This window comes from Balaenoptera borealis (assembly GCF_965194805.1).
Source record: "Balaenoptera borealis genome assembly, chromosome: 14".
Taxonomy (NCBI): Eukaryota; Metazoa; Chordata; class Mammalia; order Artiodactyla; family Balaenopteridae; genus Balaenoptera; species Balaenoptera borealis.
The window spans coordinates 79,919,343-79,943,363 of NC_138875.1; the positions used below are offsets into that span (position 1 = coordinate 79,919,343).

Here is a 24,021-nt window from a genome sequence, read left to right on the forward strand (position 1 = left end):
GAGAGCTGGCACTGCCCCCTACCAACCTTGGCGTCAAAGGCATGTTTGAAGATCTCACACAGGGTTTTGGCATAAGCCTGCGATTTGCCCGTCTCTGTGGCGTACAGGATGGTAGCCTTGACCCTCTTGGCCATGGCCTGTCCCATCAGCTTGGCTGAGAACTTGACGGCTCTGGAGGGGAGAGGATGGAGAGGAAAATGGGAAATGCAGAAAGGAGGGAGGATGCCACGCTGGGACTTTTGGGCAAGAACCATGATCCATGAAATTTAATAGGAGGGAACTTTCTCTCCTAATCTTTGATGGCTTCAGGGATACTCAAAGTGCAAGTTTAGGTGCCATATTGATCCCTTTCTTAAGTCACTCCAGACCAACTGGTCATGAGCTAACATGGTTAGTTAGTTTTATTAGTTTGTTACTTGATTAATTGATCCTGGTCTTGAGAACCTTGGTTTGCCAAGCATTGCTCCAAAAGATGATCATTCATTCCTTCACTCATTTGTTCATTCATCAAGTGTTTGTTGAGTGCCTAGCTATGTGCCAGGCATTGTTATAGGAATGGAAACACAGAGAAATGGCTGTCATGGGGCTTACGTTCATGTGTGTGTGTGGGTGTGTGTGTGTGTGTGTGTGTGTGTGTGTGTGTGAGAGAGAGAGAGAGAGAGAGAGAGAGAGAGAGAGAGAGAGAGAGAGAGAGAACGAATCACTAATAAATCACGAGGTATTGGGCTAGAAGGGATTTTAGAGGTTCATAAATCCACAAAGGAAGGACCAAGTCTGATTTAAGCAGCCATGCACATCCAGGGTCTTGCAGAGGCTGATACTTAACAGGCACTAAATACGTATCTATCAAAAGAAGGAATGGATTTTAAACATACTGCTACCACCAAAGCCCTGGGGAGTTTAAATGTCAAGTCGAGGCTCTTTCTAGTTAAATGGAGAATTCAGAACCAGTGTTTCTTCCTTCCCATCTATGAATGCCTGGGCTCACCTTCCGAGCAAGCATCCCTGTTCTAACTAGGAATCTCAGAGTAGACAAATTGCTAGTTACCCCCACCTGGGGATTATTGGTGGTAAATTCATCATGTTTTAGAATCAGGGAAACCACCCACACTGCCAGAGCACTCAGAGTTAAGGGGGAGAAACAGAAGAGAATAAAAGGTGCCTGCAGGGTTCCCTTTGAATGATCGGATAGTAAAAAAGCATCTATAATTAACTCCCATTGTTTCTACCCCGAACTTAATAGTGCAATTAATTCTTTAGATTTTTCCCTCCCTTCCTCCCTCAGAGACAGTTTGAACTGAACTGAAGCCAAAGGCTGCTGTCCCTGAGAATTTGTGATGCTCTTGTTAGGGAAAGAATGGCTGCTGATGCATTCTTGCTTGGCTGCAAGATAAAGTTAGGTGGAAGGAGAAAGGGGAGGGAGGGAGAGAAGGGAGAGATCCTGTGGACCATATCAGTGGAGCCAGGATCTAGGTTTCAGTCCCTGCAAGACCTACCAGTCACCTGTTGAGAGCTGGACCCAAGGGGCTGAGGAAAGTGACTAAGTAGCTTGGTGCATACTAGCCCCTCTGCCAAAAAGTGAGCTCCAAATAGAGGGTCTCTGCTCAGTGGATCAGGGAGTTCTCTATCTTTAGACAGAAAGCTGGCATCCCCATTAAACCATCTCAGTCAACCTCACCCCACTGGTCAGCTGGTCCCCTGGCTGACCACGAGTTCTTCAGGACAATTACTCTTCAATAGCCTTGGTCCCTAACCCTCGTCCCTCCCTCCTTTTCTCAGTGAAGTCTTATTCATTTCATTCTTCAGCTCAATTGTCATCTCCTGAGGGAAGCCCCTTTTGACCTCCCAAACTGGCTGAAGTCTATTTTATGGCACCATGAATCGTTCCTTGATGGTAGCTGTGAGCTTCTTGAGGGCAGGACCACATTACCTGGCTCATCATGGCATCTCTGGAGCCCAGCACAGTGCCTGGCACCGAGTAGGCACTTGGTATCCATTTGTTGGCTGAATGAGTGAATGAGTGAGTGAAATGAGATTCAGCCCTGGACGAGAGGCCTCTCTAGGCGGTGGTGGGCTGCAGCCAGCTCGTCCTAGCTCCTCCCAACTCTGGCTTCAGTGACTTCCTGTTGAGAGCTTGAAACTGGCCATAGGGGGAGTATTTACACCACGGAAATTGGCAAAGGTTACAAATCTATTATCATTATCATGGCCAACTTTATTAATTGGAGAGCTGGTTTATCAACACAACACTGTCTCCAGGACAAGAATTTAGCAAAGTGGGGGGAGGAAAGTGAGGTTGGGAAGGAGAAGAGTCATGGTGATGTTTGCATCCCAGACTCTGAGGCAAAGGAGGCACGAGGGGGTTGGAGAAAATGGAGAAATCATGTCACACAAGAGGGCAGAGGCGCAAGCATGTTTCCAGCCTCCTTTTCTGGGGCTCTCTGAATTCGGGGGCACATCCATCCCCCATCCCCACCTACTTTAGGAGACTTACTCTGCCAGCTTCTTGAAGCCAATGGCTCGCCGCTTTGTGGGGGTCCCATTGGTACCTTTCCAGACGTGGGTGTTCCAAGGGTCAGGCTGGGAAGAGAGGACTATGGTCACTGCAGTGAGGGACCCTGGCTCCTCCTGGGAGATGCTCAGGGCTCCCTGGGGGCCTGTGGCTGTCCAGCCACGTCCAACCCTTAGCCCTTGAAGGGAACGATTCTGTCAGTGGCGACCACAGGGGTCCTGGCACAGAGTGGCCGGTCCAGCCTCCCTGCACCGTCCTGCTAGACCTTCCCACTCATCCCTCAGAATCCCTCTCAAACACTCTCCTTGTGACCCCGGACTACTCATTTCATCTCCATTCGTCTTTCAGCTTGAGCTGTGCTGTTCAATATGGTGGTCACACTTGAGCATCCGAAATGCAAGTCTGAGTTGAGACGTGCTCTAATCATAACACACACACCGGATATTGAAGACTTTAGCACGAAAGAGGCGGGGAGGGGCAGGACCTGGTATTCGAAGGAGGGGGTGAGTCGGTAGTTGAGCATCTCTTGGTGGAAGACGGGGGTGATGCTGCCAGACATGGGGGGCACGATCCACACCCAGTCAGCGGGGCAGCCTCCGCGGCAGCGGTATTCATTCTCCATGTGCTTAATGAAGGACTCGGTGGCGGAGTGGTGGTCAACGATGGTCACTTTGTCACTCTGTGGGAGGAGGAGAGGGGATAAGGAGTCAGGAGGAAAGAGCAGCTGGGGTATTTCGGGGCTCCCTTGCCCATAGAGCAGTGTTTCCCAAAGGCTGGTCCTGGAGATGATTCCAGGCAGGTGATTCTCTGCATCGTGCTTTCAACCCTGATTAGACCCAGGAGAAACACCTCTCTTGCCAATCTTCCTCTGTCCTTCCTCCTTCTCTCTCTCTCTTTTTTTTTTTTAATGAGAGAGGAAGCTCAGGCAACTAGAATCCAACAACTTTGTGTTGTTTCCCTGTGTGTATTTGTTCATATATTTATTTAAATTTACAATTCTCTTCTATTTATGGCAAATGGTACTGGCTCTCCATTTATGATGGTGACACAAAATCCTCTTAAAATAAACAATTTTAAGTAATAAGGATGAGTTTATTAAAATGAAAACAAGTCAATCACAGCAGAGCTGGGTGGACTGAATGTCCGCCGTAACCCAGCCCCAGGGCCCGTTGTAGTCGGCCGGCTTGGATTCTTACCTTGCCCAGGCAGTGTCTTCCTTTTCTGCCCACAAAACTCTGTCCCTTTCCTGCACTTTTCTTTTCCAGTCATTCATCTCACTCACATCTCTGGCTCGCCAATCTTCGTACCAGTCTACCAAAGCATCCACCTTCATTTTCAACAATTCCTAAAACTTCACTCCTCCATGGTAGAGAGGGAAGGGAGGGGGTTTCCTTCTCCCTCATCCCATCTCAACTGGTCTCTTCCCTGGGATATACATTCCCCAGTATACCCAGTCTCCCTATTCCTGACATGGGGACCTATGGTTTATATTCATGTCTATACATGATTTGATATGTTCATTCTACTGCCTGTGGATGCCTCCCATGTATGTCTATGAGGGTCTAGCTTCCTAAACCATCACCCTCAGAGGACAGAGCTGGTTTCTACTACAGAGAGTGACCTCTGTTCTGTGGGCCTCCTGGTTTGCCCAGGAGAATCCCAGCTTATGCCCTTGTACTGTTACAATTATTAGTGGTGTCCCCCATTTGCTCTCAAAAGTGTCATGGTTTAGCCGATAATTTTTAAAGCTATCGTACTGTATATAATAGCATTTACCACGGAGCCACATGCCTTGGGGGACCTATGCTTCTGATCACGACGATGAGTATTTGTCTCTGTTAGGTGAAAGTCTGACTGCCTAAGAAGTGGCAAGACACAGATGATGCTTGCCATTTCTTTCTTTCTTTATTTTTTTTGGCTGCGCCATGCGTCCTGCAGGATTTTAGTTTCCCTACCAGGGATGGAACCCATGCCCCCTGTGGTGGAAATGTGGGGTCTTAACCACTGGACCACCAGGGAATTCCCAGATGTTTGTCATTTCAATTCTAAAAAATCATAAGCAACAAGTCACAAAACCCCTATCTTTTTGCCTCTTTCTCAAGTGGTCCCCACCCAAGATCCATCATGGGGAGGAAGGCATGCATGATGGGAAGTACACCTCACTGGTAGGCAGATCCCTGCAAGGACGGTTCCTGGGAGCTGGGCTCTTGACCTTCTGCCCCGAGACTCTGAAAGGTTCTAGTTCCCCTTTGAGGCTTGGCAGCCAGGAGGTGTGCCCTGGCACTACCTGGAAGCTGTACAGCACGGCAATGTTGATCTCCACCAGTGCCTGGTCCTTCCACAGGGAGGATGTCTTCCTCATGTCCAAGTTCATCTTCTTGGCCACTTCCTGAAAGGGGAAGGAAACACAGACTCATAGGCTGGGGCACCTCTGGATTTCAGACTAAAGAGGGACAGGGCTAGTGTCACCAATGAAATTCTTAATTAATTAATCAACTCATATGCAGACTAATTCACTTACTCAAATTTTTTTTTTTTTTTTTTTTATTGAGGACCCACTGGTAGCATCAAGAGACTAGAGGGACTTGGCTGGACCTTTTATTATTGAGCTTACCTTCTAGTGGGGGAGAGAAATAGGTAATATTGTGATGAGTGCTAATTTCTAGGAAGAAAATAAGGCGAGGAAATGGGATAAAGAGGGATATGGGGGCAGGATGTATTGAACCAGGATAGTCAGGGAAGGACCACTGCAGAGGTGGCATACAGGTGAGTCCCAAATGATGAGAAGAAGCAAGACATTTGTAAATCTTGGGAGGGAATGTTCTATGCAGAGAGAACAGCATGCAAAGACCCTGGGGTGGGATCAGGCTTGCGCTGAGGTACAGAAAGAAGGCCAGTGTATTTGGAGGGTAGGGAGCCAGGGGGAGTTGGTGAGAGAGAGATGCAGGACTGGATTATGCTAGATGTGCTAAGGAGTGAGGATTTTATTCCAAATATGATGAGGAGGGTCTTTGGGGGACTTTAAGGAGAGATGTGGGTCTGGGAGTGACATGAGCTGTTTTCTAGTAGGAAAAGCTCTCCACCCATCCTGTTCCATCTCCAGAGTGGCCACTGCCTGGATTCTAGATCATGGGTATTTTGAGTTCATGGAGACGCTTGCCTACTCCACTTGACAGATGAGGAAACTGAGGCTCAGAGAGCTGCAGAGACTTGCTCACAGGCCACAGAGCCAGTTGGCCTCGGGGCTGGAGCCCAGGGAGATGCATAACGCCCAAGACCTGGGAGCAGCTCCCCAGCCAGCCGATTCCTTTGGCAAAACTACTTGGAAAAAACAACTCCTGACATTTATGTTACAGCTCCAGCTAAAGCAGGAGCTGATGTCAGGAGCAGGGAAGACCCAATAGCAAATCCATTCATTAGAGCCTGGCTTCTCACTTCCTCTGTCAATTCTAGTCACTTGTGGGAACCTAGGTCTCATTATGGGGTTAGAATGTGACAGTTTCTCAAGTTTGGGTAAATCGCTTCCCAGCCCCAGATGTCATTTGTACATAATGGCAGTTAGAACTGGAAGGCTGGGGTGGGAGCGTGTCTCATTTAAGTTACCCAGTGACTACTCTTTGCAATCGAAATGTAAGCAGGGATCACGAAAGCAGACATTAATTTACTCTTGAGGCTGAGGTGTTAGGGTCTGTTTGGGGTCTTTTAGCGATGATACAAACACAGAGAGTAAGAAATTCGCTGCTTTACATAAATACATATAAAACTTGAGTTATTTTATAAAAGAAGAGATTGTGTACAGCCAGTCATGCTGCTATTGTTACTTCTACAGCATTATTTTGGTTAAAAGAATAGAAATTAGTTGCAAGAAAATGCAAAAAAAAAAATATATATGACTTTAAAAATTCCCAAATATTACTTGAGCCACATTTCTGGAAATTGCCTGGAAATGTTTTTTCCTTTCCTGCCAGGAGTTTGTATAAATCAGTGGCTTCCCAGTAGAATCTTCTGGGGAGCTTTGAAAAATACCGGTGCCCGGGCTCCACCCTGGAGCACTTTTATACAAATTCTGGGGAGTGGGACCCCAGCATAATAAAACTCCCTAGGTAATTCCAGTGTGTGGCGAGGCTGAGGACCCCTGGTTCTGTTTCCCAGGCCAGCGCCCGTGGAATGTTTTTAAATTGACATATAACATTATGTGTATTTCAGGTGTGAGAAATATTGGTTTGATACATTTATATATTGCAATATGATTACCGCTGTAGGGTTAGTTAACACCTTTATCCAATCACATAATTACCATTTCTTTTTTGTGGTGAGAACAATTAAGATCTAGTGTCTTAGCAACTCTGAAATTTACAACAGTATCATTGTTGAACATAATCACTATGCTGTGCATTAAATCTCCAGGAATTATTTATCTGCTAGTTGCAGGTTTGTACACTTCCACAACACCTTCCCCAGTTCTCCTGCCCCGCCTCCCCAGACCCTGGTAATCACCACTCTACTCTCTGTTTTGGGGAGTTTGGCTTTTTTAGATTCCACATATATGTGAGATCACTTAGTATTTGTCTTTCTCTGTCTGATTTATCTCACTTAGCATAATGCCCTTAAGGTCCACCCAGGTGAACACCCATGGATTTTAACGATATAAACCTAACGTTTGGTTCCGAGTTCGAATTTTGCCCTGTGCTTTATTTACTGTGTGACGTAGGCTCAGCACTTAACTTCTCTGTTTCTCAGTGTCCTCTTTTGAAACAAGGCCAATCACAGCAGACTGTGGTTACAAACAACATTTGCTGACAAAACCACAGCAATCCTGACGCTTTCACCAAAGTCGAGCTCCAGGGAGCAGTCCGCCCCAGCACTCTTTAGTAGATCAGGATGACTCAGCCCTGGAGAGAATCAGAACCTCCACCCAGAAATGTACGTGGTGGGGAATCACTGCCAAGCCTTGTTTTTTAAGAAAAGAGGCCAAAAATGTCCCATGTTCATGGGTCATTCTCAAAACCTTCTAACAAGGTTTGACACTGACAGGCAGTGTAGTAGAATGCTTATGAACTCAGATCGTAAAGCCAGACTGCCAGGGGAGGGGGAAGAAAAAAAAGCCAGACTGGGTTCATGTCCCAGCTCTGCCACTCCCTAGCTGTATGATCATGAGCTCGTTGTCATTTTAACCCTCCCAAAGGCCTCAGTTTCCTCATCTGTGAAAGGGGAATTATCACACCTGGAGGTTATGGTAAGGATTAAATGAGCACCTAATACATGCAAAGTGCTTGCAGTGGTGGCACATAGCACATAGTACACGTACTCTTCTTCTCTTTTTTTTTTTGTAGTACACGTACTCTTAATGCCACGGAAGCCTTCAGAAAGGCCAGGGGGCATCCCCAGAATTGCAGATTCTGTTTTAACCTCTTCCAGTTTCCAAGCCCCAAAGCTCAGCTGTGGGAAAGGACAGCTGAGCCCATCCCCTTTGCCTCCTGCTTCTGCATCATGATGACCAAGAAGGGACTTCACCTCCAGGATGTTGTATCGGGAGCTGTCACAGTAGTCGCGGACGCCAATCTCTGTGCCCATGTACCAGCCGCTGAAGGGACAGGCGCTGAACTCCAGGCCGCCGATCTCCAGGAGCATGTTTGACACAGCAGGGAGGCCGTACCACTTCAGCCCAAGGTCCTTGAACCACTCAAACCTGCGGAGATCAGCACAGCCCAGCTCACCATGGGGCAGGAGCCTCATGGGAAGACACGCAGGCGGGATATCCTTAGTCTGGGGATGCTGAAATGCCAGTGACTGACTAGGACTTACTATGCCAGAACCTAATTCCTGGGCTCATGTCAGACCTGTGGGATCACAGCTTCCACAGCTGGGGCCTGAGAATATGCACTTTAACATGTTTCCCAGGTGATTTGGATGGACATCCAGGCCTGGAAACCATTGCCTTGGGCTGCTGTTTATCTCCTAAACCCACCCTGAAGGTGAATCCAGGAGAAAGTGAACATTGCTGAGTTCCTTCTGACCTCAGGACCTTTGCACGGCAGTTCCTTCCTTCTCTTTTCCTTCTGTGCCTGTTCAGCTCTTACCCACCTTTCATTCTCAGCTAAAATGCTACTGACTCTGGGAAGCCTTCCCTTATGCCTGATCTGGATTGGGTCAGGAAGCTTTATGCCTCTAGGTACCATAAAATTTATTTTGCAGCACGTTATTGGAATTAAGTGGTTATTTGGGTCACTGATCTTCTCCTTGAGACTGACAGCACCATGGAGGCGGGGACCAAGTCATCTACAAAACCCAGCACAATGCCTGGCCCAGACTGGGAATAATAAACAGTGTCGAATGAGTGAAGGAATGAATGAATGAAGGCCAAGTTTCACCAGGGAGATTGGGTAAGTTCCCAGATATTGGGCAGTGTCAGGAGCCTCAGGACACTTGCTCCCTCTCCAGGGCCTGGACTAGGGTGAGGCAAGTAAGGCATTAGCCTTGGGTGCAAAATTTAAGGGGGCACCAACAAACCCAGGGATCAAGATCAATACTATTAATTTATTTACACAATATTCTAAATTAATTCAATGTTTTTTTAAAAAATCAAAATTAATGCCAAAAAAAAATCCATGACAAACAAAATACCAAAACTTTAAATAAAGACAGGCTCCCACCTTGCCCTAACTCGCCTCACTTGCTTCCCCCTAATTTCAGCCCTGACCTGGTCTGTGTTTAAAGTTTTGATATATTTAAAAAGTTAATTTTTATTTTAAAAAATATTACATTAAAATACTATTTATCTTGATGATTGATTTTTTTTTTTTTTTTGGTGCTTCCTCCATCAATTTTGCCCCTGAGGCCAGGGTCTTACTGTGGAGTTTCTTTACTCTCGAAAAGTGTAAATTCTATTTGTGCTGCTGGCCACAGCCCTCACAGCCCCATCCCGGCCCCAAATTGATTTTTTTTTTTTTTAACATCTTTATTGGAGTATAATTGCTTTACAATGGTGTGTTAGTTTCTGCTTTATAACAAAGTGAATCAGTTATACATATACATATGTTCCCATATCTCTTCCCTCTTGCGTCTCCCTCCCTCCCACCCTCCCTATCCCACACCTCTAGGTGGTCACAAAACACCGAGCTGATCTCCCTGTGCTATGCGGCTGCTTCCCACTAGCTATCTATTTTACATTTGGTAGTGTATATATGTCCATGCCACTCTCTCACTTTGTCCCAGCTTACCCTTCCCCCTCCCCATGTCCTCAAGTCCATTCTCTAGTAGGTCTGTGTCTTTATTCCCGTCTTACCACTAGGTTCTTCATGACTTTTTTTTTTCCCTTAGATTCCATATATATGTGTTAGCATACTGTATTTGTTTTTCTCTTTCTGACTTACTTCACTCTGTATGACAGACTCTAGGACCATCCACCTCACTACAAATAACTCCAGTTCGTTTCTTTTTATGGCTGAGTAATATTCCATTGTATATATGTGCCACATCTTCTTTATCCATTCATCCGATGATGGACACTTAGGTTGCTTCCATGTCCTGGCTATTGTAAATAGAGCTGCAATGAACATTTTGGTACATGACTCTTTTTGAATTACGGTTTTCTCAGGGTATATGCCCAGTAGTGGGATTGCTGGGTTGTATGGTAATTCTATTTTTAGTTTTTTAAGGAACCTCCACACTGTTCTCCATAGTGGCTGTATCAGTTTACATTCCCACCAACAGTGCAACTGGACAGGTATATGTAAAAGTATGAAATTAGAACACTCTCTAACACCATACACAAAAATAAACTCAAAATGGATTAAAGACCTAAATGTAAGGCCAGGCACTATCAAACTCTTAGAGGAAAACATAGGCAGAACACTCTATGACATAAATCACAGCAAGATCCTTTTTGACCCACCTCCTAGAGAAATGGAAATAAAAACAAAAATAAACAAATGGGACCTAATGAAACTTAAAAGCTTTTGCACAGCAAAGGAAACCATAAACAAGACCAAAAGACAACCCTCAGAATGGGAGAAAATATTTGCAAATGAAGCAACTGACAAAGGATTAATCTCCAAAATTTACAAGCAGCTCATGCAGCTCAATAACAAAAAAACAAACAACCCAATCCAAAAACGGGCAGAAGACCTAAATAGACATTTCTCCAAAGAAGATATACAGATGGCCAACAGACACATGAAAGATTGCTCAACATCATTAATCATTAGAGAAATGCAAATCAAAACTACAATGAGATATCATCTCACACTGGTCAGAATGGCCATCAGCAAAAAATCTAGAAACAATAAATGCTGGAGAGGGTGTGGAGAAAAGGGAACCCAAATTGCTTTTGACCTTGAGCTGCGTCAGGTCACATAGAGTGTTAAATGGCTCCCTCTATTTAAAATTTGTGCCCACAACGACACAGGAGGTGCTTCTGCTCTTTCAGCCCTTAGGGTTGGAAAAAGGGCAGGTCCGGGTTGATGGCTTAGGAGTGGGGTAAGGAGGGAGATTTTTTTTTTTAATTGAAGTATAGTTGATGTACAATATTATATAAGTTACAGGTGTACCATATAGTGATTCACAATTTTTAAAGGTTATACTCCATTTATAGTTATTATAAAATACTGGCTATCTTCCCTATGTTTTACTGTATCTCCTTGAGGTTTATTTGTTTTATACATAATAGTTTGTACCTCTTAATCCCCTACCCCTACATTGCCCCTCTCCCCTTCCCTCTCCCCACCGGAACCACTAGTTTATTCTCTATATCTGTGAGTCTGCTTCTTTTTTGTTATATTCACTAGTTTGTTGTATTTTTTAGAGTCTACATATAAGTGATATCATACAGTATTTGTCTTTCTCTATCTGACTTATAAGGAGGGAGATTTTGATTCAGAAAAGATGGTGGTCCCTAGGCTGGTGAAGGAGGAATTATTGATGTTGAGGGAGCCCACCTTGCCCTGGCCCCATGGTGAGGGTAGGAACCAAGACCCCCTTTCAGCCTCTGTCTGGGCTGGAGAGAGAGCCGGGGGGGTGCAGGGTTGGGTAGAGAGGGGCACTGGGTAAATCCACCCACCCTCACCCACCCCATGCCAGTTCCTCTTACTTGGGGTGCCTGATGGGCACTTCCAGCACCAGCTCTGGAGGAATCTGGAAGAGCTCAGGGTCATTGCCGTTGGCCTGGAGCAGGAGTGGCAGGACATCGAAGCGGCTTCTTGGGGGTTTCCAGCCCTGCTGGATGCAGATCTGCAACCAGACCCGCCAGGTCAGGCCGCCATGCCCCAGACCCTCCAGACACAACAGCAATGGGGGGAGGGGCAGAGGTCCCAGTGCAAGCCCGCCAGCAGCCCCCCTGGAGGCTCTGGGTCACAGCCACCTTCTTTATGAAGTTCTCCCTGACATCATCACGTAACTAGTATAACTTTCTGTGGTCTCACGGGACAGAAAGCAAACGTGTCCTCCAGCCCCTCACTTGGTTATATTTTCCAGGTCTTCCCTGCCAACTGGGAACTCCCGGAGCAAGGGCTGAACTGACTCTTGCATCTGTGGTGCCCTCGCACAGGGCTGGGCACGCCTACGCACTTGCTCCGGAAGTGTTTGCATCCGGTGCCTAAGACATGAAGAAAATGTACCAGATTTGATGAGGGCAGATCTCTCAGAATGACCACATAAAATGCATCTGTTAGAGCAGCTATCCTATCAAAATATAAAGCGAGCCACATAGTAATTTAAAATTTTCTAGCAGCCACATTTTAAAAATTAAAAAAAAAACAAAAAACCCAGAGCAAAACCAGGTGAAATTAATTTAAATAATATATCATTTTAAAAAGTTTTAATTTCAATAATATTTAATTAAATTAAATAATTATGAATTATAGCATATTAATTATAGTAATAGTAATTATAGTAACAGTAATTTATTAATACTGTACTAAAAGCATTACTATATCAAATATTAATATCATTATGTATTAATATATATTATATATGGCATATATATAATATATATGGTGTATATATTAATATATTAATAGTAATACTATTAATATATTAATAGTATATTTGACATTAAAATTAAATATGCAATTCATTTATTAATCCAATAAAATATAAAAATTTATAATATATAACATAATTAAACACCAACTGATTAATAATAAATTATTAATATTAATATATTTAAAGATGTTTAAAATAAAATTAACTATATTTATTAATACAATAAGTGTATTAATTTATTAATAAATAGAAATAGATTAGCCTGATATTATCCACAATATTATTTTTCAATAGGTAATCAAGATACAAATTACTAATGAGATCTTTTCCACTCTTTTTTTGTTCTCTGTCTCTGAGACCGTGCTATTTACACTTAGGGCATGTCTCAGTTTGGACTCGCCACATTTCAAGTGGTCACTCGCTACATGCAGCCAGCGGCTGCCGTACTGGGTGAGGGGGTTTTGAAAGTTACAATTCTGTGGTTACGTTTGGGGTGACTCTTTCTGCTGGGTTAGTAGACAGAGGAAGCACAGCAGCGTGGGTTTAGGAGAACACGTTGTGTCAGTGAGGTTTCTGGAGACAGAAGGAGACGGAGAGGCCATGGCGTTTCTGTTCCGGCGGCCACAAGGACAAGGTCAGCCAAGTACACAGTTTGAGGTCAGCCAAGTGGAGCAGAGAGTCTGGCTGAGGCTAAAAGACACAGGTCTGACTCCTGGTCGCCCTGGTTATAGCCCCCTCCCCAGGATAATAATATTTTAATAAGAAAAGCCACTTGCAAATGAAGTCAGCAGCGATGAGGGTGTGGGGTAGCCCTTGGCCTAAGCAGCTCCCTCGTGGGGTGGAGTTTGAGGGGCGTTTGAGGAAAGGACAAAGATAAAGCAGAATGGCGGCTGAGTGGGTGACAAATAAAAGGGGTACCAGCTCTGTGTACGTGAGATATTCCAGGCATGGGCTCTGCCTATTATGTCTCCTGTGGGCATAGCTGGTGGAAGCTTCCAGGCCTTACCTGTGCTGTCTGTCCACATCACCACCTGGAAGGAGCCCTGGATGGGGAGAAGGTGGTATTTGTGTTCCTAGTGGCTTTTATGAACTGACTTGGGCTGCCAGCAACCGTGGCGGTACTGGAGAGTCCAGTCTGTCCAGAGAGGGGTTGGGTGGGTAGAAATGTTGTACAAGGAAATGAATGAATGAATGAAGGGTATGAGTCTGACATATTACCCAACTCAGAAAAGATGAGGCCAGACATGGCTTCCACATGTCAGTTCCTCTCCTCCCAGGGGAAGGCAGGAGAGTGGAACTGTACTTCTAGCTTTTCCTCTGTTCCTTTAGTAGCCTTGGATAATGTGTTTGGCTTTGGTGAGACTCAGTCTACTCATCTGTGAAATGGGGCAATAGTTCCCATCATGAGGGTCGGGCAAGGTAATGGCATGAAAATGACCAAATGACCAGCTGTAGCAGAACCAGCAGGACTAGAGGCAAACAGAGCAGGAGCTCTGGAGATGAGTAAGCTGTACCTCACCGACCACTCTCCCTACGATAATATTAAACTAAGAGAAGTCTGTGGATAAAGACATTTTGGGGGGATGAGAGACCAGCTGGGGGAGGAGTGGGGGCACGCACCTCTGTGAACTCCACGCTGGCTGGATCCCCCAGGACGGAGCCGTCAGGCTGCTTGTAGCCAGCATAGCGGATGAGCTGGGAGTTCCAGACTCGAAAGTCATGCTTGCCGTCGGTCCTCTGGGGAAATATGGTGATGGCAGATCTGTGGCGGAGAGAGGGGGACGTTTGGTACCAGGGCTGGGCTTGCACTTTGGGGACATACTGGAAAAAGTGTCGTCCAGGCCAATGAGTGCATAAGGCTCAGGGCCCACGGAGCAGCTGTTGGAAGGGGAGGGACCTTGCTCTGTCTCTCCACTGGACCGCTGGGTGAGGAAGGGTGGAGGATAGGAGGCCTGGTGCCAGCTCACTGAAGGAAAGAGAATGCTTCTCTAACTGGAGACTTTCAATCTTGACTTGGGCCAGTTTTCCAGAAAGTTCTTTTGCAGCAGGTAATCCTCAGGGGAAAAAACATCAGATCCTGTTTTCCTTTTAAGAGCTCACCAGTGATTCCCAGTTTCAGTCTTTCTTTTACCACCATCATTATTTATTGTCCCATTTGCTCACCCCCTGTACCACAGCAAAGTCTACAGACTTGGGATTAATAAGAGATCAACTTCCATTTGTACTCATATTTATTTACTTTGAAAGAAAACTGAAGATCGCCCCTGGCCTTGCCCACCTAAATAGGCAGCTGTGAGACCGTGTACTGTTATTAAATTGTAGAAACATGTGGTTGCCTACGGAAGGCACCTCACTGGAGCCCTGCTCTTGTTTTGTTAAAAGGGAAATTGGCGTTTTGGAGAGGTGTTATAATGATGCCTTATCCTCTTTGGTACCATCAGAAGGATTGAAACAAATGGAAAGGAGAGTAATTTTTTCACGAAGTGGTTTGATATTATCTCTGGCCAGGAGCTCCTGTTACCTGGACTCATCAGTTCCATCCACGGACCAAATCCTAGGCTATGGAAACCACATCCTGGCTTGTGTCAACATGGGGATGACGTCATAGGTCCAAACCAATGCTCACATCTGCTCCCATTCACATCCTGCCCCTGGAACCCTGCCCTGCTGCTCCCTTGGTTGGAGTCTGTTTCTGCTGTCATGTACCCAATTTCAAGGCCCGATTCAAATTTGCTTTCTCCACACAGCATCCCCTGTCTTATCTAGTTCCCAGGGCCTCCTTTTGAGCACATTTAGGTCATACTGTCTGCACAAGACAATACTGCATTTAATACTGCAGGGAGCGGTGTGTCACACCTCGGGGTGAGTCTAGAACCCAGGCTGAAGGCGGAAGTCATATAGAGCCAAAGATGCTCTTAAAAATCTCTTAGCAAAGGTGCCATATTGGAGATGAACACAGACTGAGTAAAATTGTGAGCATTTCCCTCCAGCATTAAACCACATGGCTGTTTCTTTGGTTGAGCGGCAGATAAAGCCTGTTTGTGTTTGTTTATATATATTCAAAAAGTGTGTTTAGAAACTCCAGAATCTCACACGGTGGGGTGGGATACTTACTCTGTGTGTGGGAATGAGCCAATGGAGGACACAGAACAGGTTCACACCTCCCGTCTCCCAAGTCTCCTAAGCACAATGTCGCAAAATGGCAAGTCTAATGCCCTGTACTGTTTGAGATACATCTCTCTCCCTCCCTTCATCTCCCTGGTCCACCTTCCTCCTTTATGCTTAGATAGTTTCTATACATGGTATACATTCTCTTATGGCCTCTCATCGTGTGCAGATGTGTAGTTTCAAACTTGTAAAAAAAAAAAAATTAGCCAAATATTTCATCAATAGAATATCTCCTTTAGACCCGCCCCCCCAATACAGAATTGAAAAAAGCAAAGGTGCACTGCTTACCCTGTGGAGATCCCGCCCCCCATATTACCCCATCACAGCACCATTTGAAAGCTACCAAAATAACCCATAAACTCCTTGAGGCCAAGACCTTGACTGGGCCCTCCTTTAACGTTAGGATACGCAGGAGGGCTCTTGATTGTTTTCTGAGGGGTGAGGTCTTTTAGGAAAAAGATCTGAATACGAATTTCCCAAGCAGGCCCTGGGCTTAAATTACAGGGTCTTTTCCTATTGGTGGGCTCAGCTGGCAAACACCATTTTCTTCTCAAGGAAGAGACTCGTCCAAGAAAGCCCATGCTTAATGCCAATAGGCCACTTTGGGGATGAGCTCAGCGTAGCCTGAGGGCTTGTGGGAATATCCCTGCAGTGGTCCTGCATGGCCCCAAGATGGGGCTGGTCCTCAGCTGCTGGGAACAGATGCAGGGGCAGGACTGAGGGAGCAGGATTAACAACTGTCACCGCCTGTCTGCGGGGCCCCAGCTGTTCCCTTCTAGCTGCTCCTCCCCCAGCTGAGACTTGGCAACGTGGAAGCCACCAGCTCACATTGGCGCCTTCCTGCCTTGGCCTGTACCCTGTGGCTTTGTTCTTCGCGGAGGGCAAGAGGAGTCCCAGGTGTGGCTCAGCTTGGTGGAAACAGAAACGGTGGTCCCCACAGCAGCGGGAAGAGAAATTGCCTTTTAAACCCAGGGAGCCTCAGAGGTGGCTCCAGGCAACAGAGCAGGAGGTGGTAAAAGCAGGTCACCACCGGCAATGGGATTTTCCTATTCCTGGGAATCTGAAACATCCCTTCCTGTTTCCGCCGTGGGTGATATTGAACTGTGGGATAAACGTAATTTTGGTTGCTGTAGTCTTGCAAACCACACGGGAGTCTGTTTCTCCCAGGACAGAAGGCACATGGTGGTTAGAACGAGGATGTCAGGCTACCTCTCTTGGCTTGACACCTGTCCCCGGGAAAAGAAGTGGAGCATTTCCTTCACAGGGGAGTGAACGCCAGACCCAAGGGTCAACGATGGGGGGGACATCAGACTCCGCTCCCCTAAGCGGGTCAGCTCACCTGAGGTTCCCTTTGTTGGTGGCATACTTGATATGGTTACAGATGTAGTTGAACATCCCGTGAGCCGTGGTACAGTCGCGGGCATCGAACACCTGCAAGGGGTATATCATGGGAATGATCACCTCCTCCTTCCCCATTCATCACCCCCAGGGCAACCCTCCCAGTGGAGGAGCGCCCAGAGCCCCCCTCCCCGGCTGCTGCCCCCCCTGGAGTAGTGAGCATGTCATTACTGAGCCCCGGGCTGGGTTTTATCTTTTTTTCTACCCTAATAACTATGGCCAATCAAACCAGGAAAAATCCCGTAAAAGTAGGCATGGAGTGTACGTGAATGTAGGAAAGGGATGTGAGCAGAGGAGAGACTTTACATGGGCTGCCTGTATCTCCTCTGAGGCTCCTGGGGATTAGGGGCTTAAAAATAAAACAACAACAAAAAATCAGACACCCCTCCCCCCCCACCCGAGATTGATAACTAATCTACTTCCAAAAACGAAACTATTCCCTAGAGGAAAAAAAAAAGTCACACCAGGGGACACAGAATCTAATGCTTTTAGGGAGTAGGCAGATAATGTAAATAAGGAAAGAGAGGAGGTATAAGACAAAAGGGGCAAGTGGGGTCTGTAGTAAACTGGAGAGTATAAGCCCTACCTAGAGACATCCAATTCAATTTTTAAAAAAAGATTGTTTGGGCTAAGTAAGATATAAGCCAGATTCAGTCATGATCTGAGAATGTGGGACCCCATGATCACCATCTGAGAGCTCACCGTAGCCACCAAGTGCCCCCTGCTAGGAGCTGACCCTTCGTAAAGCTCATTCCTCGCCCCGCCCCAACCCCACCAAAGGGCTCTTCGCGGTACCCGAGCCTGGCCGCCCACCTGCAGCTTGGACCACTGGATCCGGCCGACGCAGCGGGAGGCATTCCTCCAGCCGTGCTTGGCCCCGTAGATGAGCTCCGTGTCCTTGAGCTGGTAGGTGCCGGTGCTTTCAGTCTCCCTGTTCACCTCTCCCAGCCTCTCCATATGGGCTTTGGAGCCGAATCTGAGGGAAGAGAGACGAGACATGGGGGCATCACCCTCTCTACTAAATTAGAGGTCGGTGGAAGGAGTGAGCTATTACAGGAGGCCAGAAGCCACAGACTCTGGATTGATATCTGGACACAAGAGTTTGAGCGTAAAGCAGAGACTGGCAAACTCAAATGCCTGCAAAGGCCCGGCAGTGTGCATATGACTGAACTGGCTGGCTGGGGACTGCAGCCAACAGGTGAGCCGACACCTGGTCCAAAGGGGGCAGCCCCAACTCTACTCTAGCCTGCTGTTGTCTGATAGGAATGGGGGGCCTGGTACTGCCAGATCTTCTTTCAAGAGAAACTGGACATCTGATTTTTAAAGGGAACTCTTCTAATTTTTAAATGGTGGCAATAAACTGAATTTTAGAAAGGTAAAAAATTCTTATGAAAAGGTTCAGGCTTACAAAAAGGTATAGAGAATAATGTAATGAATACCCATGTCCCAAGCCTAAGAAATGATAAATAAATAAGAAAATATATTATAGTTCCTTGGGAACTACTCTGCACTGTAGCCCACTTTCTTTCCAGGAGTGACTGCTGTTTTGAATGTGGCATCTAGCATTCTCATGCTTTTGTTTATATTTTCGCCACTTGTGTATCTATCCCCTAAAGCACGTATAGTATTTTTCTGCATGTTGAAAAAGTTGATGTAAATGGGGCTGTCCTGAATGTATCCTTCTACAACCTGTCCTTTTCTTCCTTTGCTCAAAGTTATTTAGGAGCTTCATTTCCATGAACATGCAGAGTTTTCACCTGTTCGTGTTCACAGCTGTATAGTATTCCATTACAGAAAAGGCCACAGTTTACTTACACGTTCAGAGTTCAATGGAGTTGAGATTGTTTCCAGTTGGCTCTTAATCTTTTTTCCTATTCTAACAACGTTTCAGTGAACATTCTTATGCAGGCCTTCTTGTGAACAAGTGTGAGAGTTTCTTTAGGGAATATACCCAGGCATGGAATTGCTTGAAAAGTTTCAAATTTAAGCAACACTTTGCAGGCTAAACAAAAACACTTCTAGGGGCCAGATCTGGCCCTTGGGCCACCAGTTTTTGACCTCTGTGCATGGCACACAGAGGCCTTATGCTCAGGTCTTGGTTCAACTGTCTGCACAGTTGGACCTGAAGTCTCTGTACCCAGTACCCAGTCTTCCCAGTGTAGACATGAACTTGCCTTTTAATTGATGAGTAGTACTGATCAATAAACTCTTTGGCAAGAGGGAAGAGATGCTCTTTTGTGCGGACGTCTTCAGGCCTTCGTATTTGCTGAGAAGGAAGCATGATGGACCCCATACAGACGTGCTCGGTGCATCCCGTTCCCTGGAAGGAAAAGAGATTTGGGCTATTACTTCGTTTCACCCAACTGTGGCACGTGTAGGGCTGTGGACCTGGATCTGACATTCGTGGTGGAGTTTCCCTGGCTTTAATTCCCAAAGCGGATTTCTCACATACCAGCTTCTAATCACTGTTGGACCTGGTTATCAGCCCAGGTAAGGAAAGGATAAGCAGTATTTTAAGGTTCTGAATGTGTTTGCTCTACTTAACTGGGGGGGGGAGAGGGGCTTTGTGACTGCCATTCCCTGGGAAGCAGAACCATTGGTGCTGAATCCCCAAATATTTTTTTGATCCCATGTTGATCAAGAAGGAGCTAGTAGAGTGATTATAGTAACTTGTTAGAATGTGTCTGTGGGATGTTGATTGCAGAACATAGCCCTAATTCTTCCCCTCCTTGTATTCACACCCTTTGCTCTGTGACTTTACAGCAATTCTCATCAAGAGGTAAAGCCTCTTCCCTGTCCTTTTGAATCTGGGCTGGTTTGGGCCAATAGAATATGGCAGAAGTGACACTGTGCCCATTCTGACTCTAGATCTCAAGAGATCTTACACGTTTCTGCTCATTCTCTCAGGACACTGCAAGCAGCATGTGAAGGAGACCAAGCTAGCTTGCTGGAGGATGAGAGGCCGCATGGAGCAGAGCTGAGTTATCCCAGCCAGGGCCATCCTAGACCAGCCTGCCGAGAGCTGACCCCTCAGATGATCGCAGAAGCATGAAATCAGCAGAACCACACAGCCAATCTGTAGGCTTTTGGAAAATAATAAGTGGTGGTTGTTTCAGGTCACTAATTTTGGGGGAAGTTTGTTACACTCCAATAGCTAACTGACAACATTCCTCCAAGAGGTCCATTTTTCAGAACAATGTAAAACAACAGATTGGTTGATTGACTTAAAAATATATAAAATTTAGAGGACAGACTGAAAACCAAGAAGGGTTTGTCCAAACCTCCATCAGTGGTCAGATTGTGTGAGAGAAAAAGAATGTACTTAGAACCAGCAACTCCCCTTTTGAGTACAAGGGACACAAATAAAAAGTATTTGCACAAGTAAGTATCCACCAGTGGTTCTCAAATGGGGGTGAATTTCCCACCCAGGGGACATCTGGTAATGTCTGAAGACATATTTGGTTGTCACAACTTGGTGGGGGGGGTACTGGCATCTGGTTGGCACAGGTCAGGGGTGATGCTCAACATCCTATAATGCACAGGTTGGTCCCCACGATAAGAATTACTCAGTCCCATGTGTGGATATTGCTGGGGTTGAGAAACCCTGGTCTCCCCCTTGCTGGGGTACTCACCAACGTGCTCTTAAGGTGGAGGGTGTCAGAGAGAACCACATCGGTCTCCCAGTTCTTGACCTTGAGGAAGCGAGGGCACTTGGAGGGGCTGCCATTCTTTATGGGAGACTGTTTTCCCGAGGCAGGGGGCTGGAGGAGAGAATAAAGATGAGATATTATGTATCTGAGGGCACTGGAAGATTGTTTCCACTGGGATGGGGAGAGGTGATGCTCTTCCTGGGATCTGTCGCCAGTCACCAACTGTCTGTGACTCTCTGGGATGGACACATACAAGGTAGCTGGGAACCTGGCCCCTCTTCCAAGGAGGCACCGTGGAAGAATGTTTCAGGTTCTATTCTGGGGAGAGGGGTCAGGAACTTAAAGGTGGTCTCTCTGGCGTCTAGCACAGGGTCTGGCACATAGCAGGGACTTAATGAAAGTTTGTGGAATGAATACGTGACTGAAAGAGCATTGTCAGTCTCTTCAAATGATAACAGCCCTCAGGGCGGAGGAATCAAACCTGAGGCTGGGTCAAGTGACTTGGATTTCTGGGCCTTCCTGCCATAGACCGAACTCACCATTTCGGGCAAGTACTGGGAAAACAAAAAGTTTATGTGAGAAAGGTTTAAAGCATAGAATACTTTCCCCCGATTTCAGGTTTCTGCTTTTCAAAAAGGCCAAACGTGTCCCTGCCTCAGGCCTTTGCACTTACTGTTCTCTCCATCTTGAATGTCTTCAGTGCTCCATTTACCTTCACCTCTGTGAGCAAACTGTCCAGTAGGTGAGCGGGGATAAGCCTGGGCTGACAAATGTTGGCCCATCCATTTTGAACTTCATCAATAAGGATCACATTCTGTCTTGGGTGTTTCTGAGTGGTCGTCTACCTGCCTGGGCAGAGGTGTGCTCGTGCATCAGACAACCATCAGCAACTCTAAGGGACAGGCAGAAGGCACCCCCTGATGCAACAACCGAGCAAGGGAGGGGAGAGGATGAGACAATGTTGCATCACTCAGGCCAAAGAGTAGAGCAGTGGGCAGTGACCTTGAGGCAGGGCATTCACACATTCAAATTGTATTTATTGAGCACCTACTATGTGCCAGACACTGTTAGGCACTGGGGACACTGAGGCGAACAAGGCAGTCCGGATCCTTGTCCTTCTGGAGCATCGTTTTGGGAGAAGCAGAGATAAATAATAAGTAAACTAATACATGGATGATATAATTTCAGGTGGTGATAAGAATATAATATAGAGGGAGGTAATGGTGACAAAGTGGAGGGGAAAGAGGCAAGTGCAAAGACCCTGAGGTAAGGATGAGCTTGCTCAGTTCAAAGGACCAGCAAGGAGGCCAGTGTGGCTGGAGTGGATGAGTGAGGATGAGTACAAGGAGATGAAGTCAGAAAGGAGGCAGGGTCCACATCTCATCAGCTTGGAGGTGCTCAGGCTGGCAGGGAGCTGTGAATTAGGATTAAATCAGGTTAAGCCTAGGACAGAAATCACAGGGAACTCTGAAGGACAACTACTGAAAACCAGCATTCAATGAGCACTTGCTATGTTCCAAACAACATCATCCCCATTTTACAGATGAGGAAACTGAGGCACAGACAGGTTAACTAAGTTGCCTAAGACCACAGAGCTAGTAAGCTGGAGTCAGGAGTCAAAGCCTGGCAGTCTAGCCTTTGAAACCATGCCCTTAACTGTTTGACTATCCTGCCTCTTGACGATCATGCACAATTCACTCATTCATTCATTCATTCAACACATGTTTATTGAATATCTCCTATGTGCCAGGCAAGTCAGTAAGGGCCAGGGCTACAGTGACAAACATACAGATGTGATCTGTGCCCTCATGGAGTTCACAGTCCAATGGGGATGGTGATTTAATGAACCATTATAATTGAGTGAAGTGGATGCCATAACACGGGACGTTGGCAGTGTGTAGGGGGCTGTGGAAGCACACAGAAGAGGCGCCTGACCCAGAGTATTTGACTTCTAAGTCAAGACCCGAAGGATAAGTAGGTGTTAACCAGGCAAAGAAGTGGGAGCACAGTCTTGCCGGCAGAGAAGTGAGAGGCATAGCCACCTTTCCGGCCAAGGAAGAGGAGCTCTGTGCTAAAGCGTCCATGCTGCCATGTTGGAGTCTGGGGAACAGGAGGCAGGTGACAGCATGCCACTGCTAAAGATCTCGCCGGAACAGTGCAGGGAGCAATGGCAGAGAACAGAAGGAAGGTACTATGACGCGTGATCTTCCACACCTCCCTGCTCTGGCCGGACCCAGTCATCCCCAGTGGCTCCCATCTCAGTGTTGGGCACCACCATCCATCCACCACCTGCGCATATGCCACAGGGAGGAGCTTCCTGGGCGTCATCCTCTTTATCTCCCACACCCAATCCATCCCTGACTCCCATCCATTTTAGCCTTCTAAATAACTCTAGAATCCATTTGGTCCCCTTTCTCTCCATCTACTGGCCAGCACCCTGTCCAAGCCTCCATCATCTTCCATTGGGGTGATTGCAACAGCCTCCTAAATGTTAGCCATTCTTCATCACTATTGGTGTCATTATTCTGCTACTAGTAAAACTTGTAGCCCTGTTACAACGGCTACTGCTATAAGTGTTACTACTGTACCGCCACCCGGGCAGCAGGAGAATGATATGGGTGAATTCCCTAACAGGGAATAGGCAGAGTCCCTATTTGCCCTTCTATCCTGCTAAACTCTTAAGTTATTTTACTTATGTCTCCACGGGAAGCCACATCCAAACTCCACTTCCTTGGAAGGCCTGTCCAGACAACCTCAACTTCTCTATTTCGGATTCTGTTTCCACTCCTGTGTCTTCCAGCAGATGTTCAGGTGATGGAGGTCACCTCTGGGCAGGTCTTTGTGGTGACAAATTCCTCTGATTGTGCCGACGACCTGCATCCTTGAGAAAATAAAATCCTACCTTGCCCACGTGGGAGGCACCCCAGCCATTCTCCCTAGGCAGGGCGTCACTTAGCCCGTTTAGAAACTCTCTCTCTGAACACCCTGGAGGTTGAGGAGCAGCTGGAATCCCACAGTGGGGATAACAGACATGGTGTTGGCGGTGGGGTCGGGCCCAGGACCCGTGGAGGTGACAGGAGGGCAGGAGCGCGGGGAGCCTGATAAGGAGGGAGGAAGAGAGGGGTGGGGCGTGGCCGGTGGGCAGGCAGCCGGCAGCAATCATTGGCAGGGCGGAGGGAGTGAGATAACAGGCAGTAAAAGAGGCCATGCGCTGAGGGTCCAGATGTGCGAGGGGTGGTCATTGCGAGACAAGTAATTGGGGGCCCAGGTGCGAGGTGTGCCATTCTGCACCCCAGGCTGTGTGAACTGCCC

The 24,021-nt window shown here is 46.7% G+C and overlaps 1 protein-coding gene and 1 long non-coding RNA gene across 5 annotated transcripts in view; one reads left to right on the plus strand and one right to left on the minus strand.

Annotated features, from left to right (window-relative positions):
- Positions 1-24,021, plus strand: part of LOC309611398 — a 545,103-nt gene that overhangs the window by 124,433 nt on the left and 396,649 nt on the right. The gene's annotated exons all lie outside the window — the stretch shown is intronic.
- NOS1 (nitric oxide synthase 1) overlaps positions 1-24,021 on the minus strand; it is a 200,128-nt gene that overhangs the window by 37,343 nt on the left and 138,764 nt on the right. For all 4 annotated transcript variants that reach the window (XM_082355693.1, XM_082355691.1, XM_082355694.1 and 1 more), the window contains exons 4-14: positions 20,692-20,820; positions 19,234-19,379; positions 17,873-18,035; positions 17,001-17,092; positions 14,114-14,255; positions 11,601-11,740; positions 8,027-8,201; positions 4,800-4,901; positions 2,997-3,191; positions 2,495-2,580; positions 27-171 (exon numbers count right to left, since the gene is read on the minus strand). In XM_082355693.1, the coding sequence (XP_082211819.1) occupies positions 27-171; positions 2,495-2,580; positions 2,997-3,191; positions 4,800-4,901; positions 8,027-8,201; positions 11,601-11,740; positions 14,114-14,255; positions 17,001-17,092; positions 17,873-18,035; positions 19,234-19,379; positions 20,692-20,820 (1,515 nt within the window). The remainder of the gene's footprint in view (positions 1-26; positions 172-2,494; positions 2,581-2,996; positions 3,192-4,799; positions 4,902-8,026; positions 8,202-11,600; positions 11,741-14,113; positions 14,256-17,000; positions 17,093-17,872; positions 18,036-19,233; positions 19,380-20,691; positions 20,821-24,021) is intronic.